This window comes from Solanum stenotomum, chromosome 1 (genome assembly GCF_019186545.1).
Source record: "Solanum stenotomum isolate F172 chromosome 1, ASM1918654v1, whole genome shotgun sequence".
In the NCBI taxonomy this organism is placed as follows: Eukaryota; Viridiplantae; Streptophyta; class Magnoliopsida; order Solanales; family Solanaceae; genus Solanum; species Solanum stenotomum.
Window position 1 is genome coordinate 55,024,893 of NC_064282.1, and position 1,178 is coordinate 55,026,070.

At 33.8% G+C, this 1,178-nt stretch overlaps 1 protein-coding gene across 1 annotated transcript; it reads right to left on the reverse strand.

The window, feature by feature from the left end:
• Positions 1-500: 500 nt before the first annotated feature.
• Positions 501-940, reverse strand: LOC125853848 (uncharacterized). Its single transcript, XM_049533601.1, has one exon. The coding sequence runs from the start codon at positions 890-892 to the stop codon at positions 533-535; it is 360 nt and encodes a 119-aa protein (XP_049389558.1). The 5' UTR covers positions 893-940; the 3' UTR covers positions 501-532.
• Between the last annotated feature and the right edge of the window lie 238 nt (positions 941-1,178).

The window sequence follows — 1,178 nt, forward strand, 5'->3', positions numbered from 1 at the left end:
TGCCTTGTACCTTGCAATTTCTTATAGATTTATCGACATTATATAACGATCGAAAACAATATAATCTATCCAGGTGTTGCATTCATTAAAACAATACAATATAATACATTATGAAACAATACATAACAATCATCCAAACAAAGTGTTAAACTCCCTATTAAGTCAAAATAGATCAAACAAACTAAATAATTTGAAATTTATGATCTAAATCAAATATATTTATGCACTTTTAAATCATCTCATTATTAAACTTATCTTTTTTTTAAGAAAAAAAAAATATGATTTGTTTTATAGCATACGAAAGTATGAAAAAGGAGAATATTGGAACGAAACATCTCTAAACTAATAAAATAAAATAAAATAAATACATATGAATCATGCAACTGACTACAAATAACTTGTTCGGAATTGAAACGATTTTGCATACATGAAAATATTATACGTCCGTACAATACTAGAGAGCCGGCGGACCGGTAGGATTCACTATACACTTGAAAATAAAAGATAGATCTAGCCAAATTAGTGTTTAATTTCAGTCGCCGGAATCATCATCGCCACCGAAGATGGAAAAGCGGTTATAGAGAAGGAACAATGTGAGTGCGAGAAAAAGAGCAACGCCAACAGGGGACCCACTTACACGGTGAATGGAATTAGGTTCACCGGTGGAGAAAATGGTGTTGATGAATGAGCCGGTGTCGGAGGAGAGGAATTGGATAGTGAGGAGTAGGATAATAGGGAGTAAGAGAAGACCTATTGGGGTAAGAAGATCGGAGATGAAATCAGTAATTGCTTCGCCATTTTCACCGAGGATTGTTGGGATTAAGATGACTGCTACTACAACTACGGCAAAGAGAATGCCGTGTGGAGGTCCATGCCCTTGTTCTTCTATCATCCTTCTTGTTTAAAAACTTTTGAATGTGAGTTGTTGGTTTTTGCTTTTGAATTATGTTGCAGCTTTTGGTTTTGGTTTGGTGTAGTGTAGTGTGGTGATTACCCTACCTACTATCTTTACCTTTTTTATACTTCCCTCTATCTCCGCTTCAAATTTATATGACTCATTTTTCTTTTTAGTTACTCCCTCGATTTTAAAAAGAGTGGTCTAGAAACAGACTAAAAAGGAAAGGTCATTCTTTTTTAAACAAATGGAGTATTATTCTCTTGTTCATGATCTTTAATTA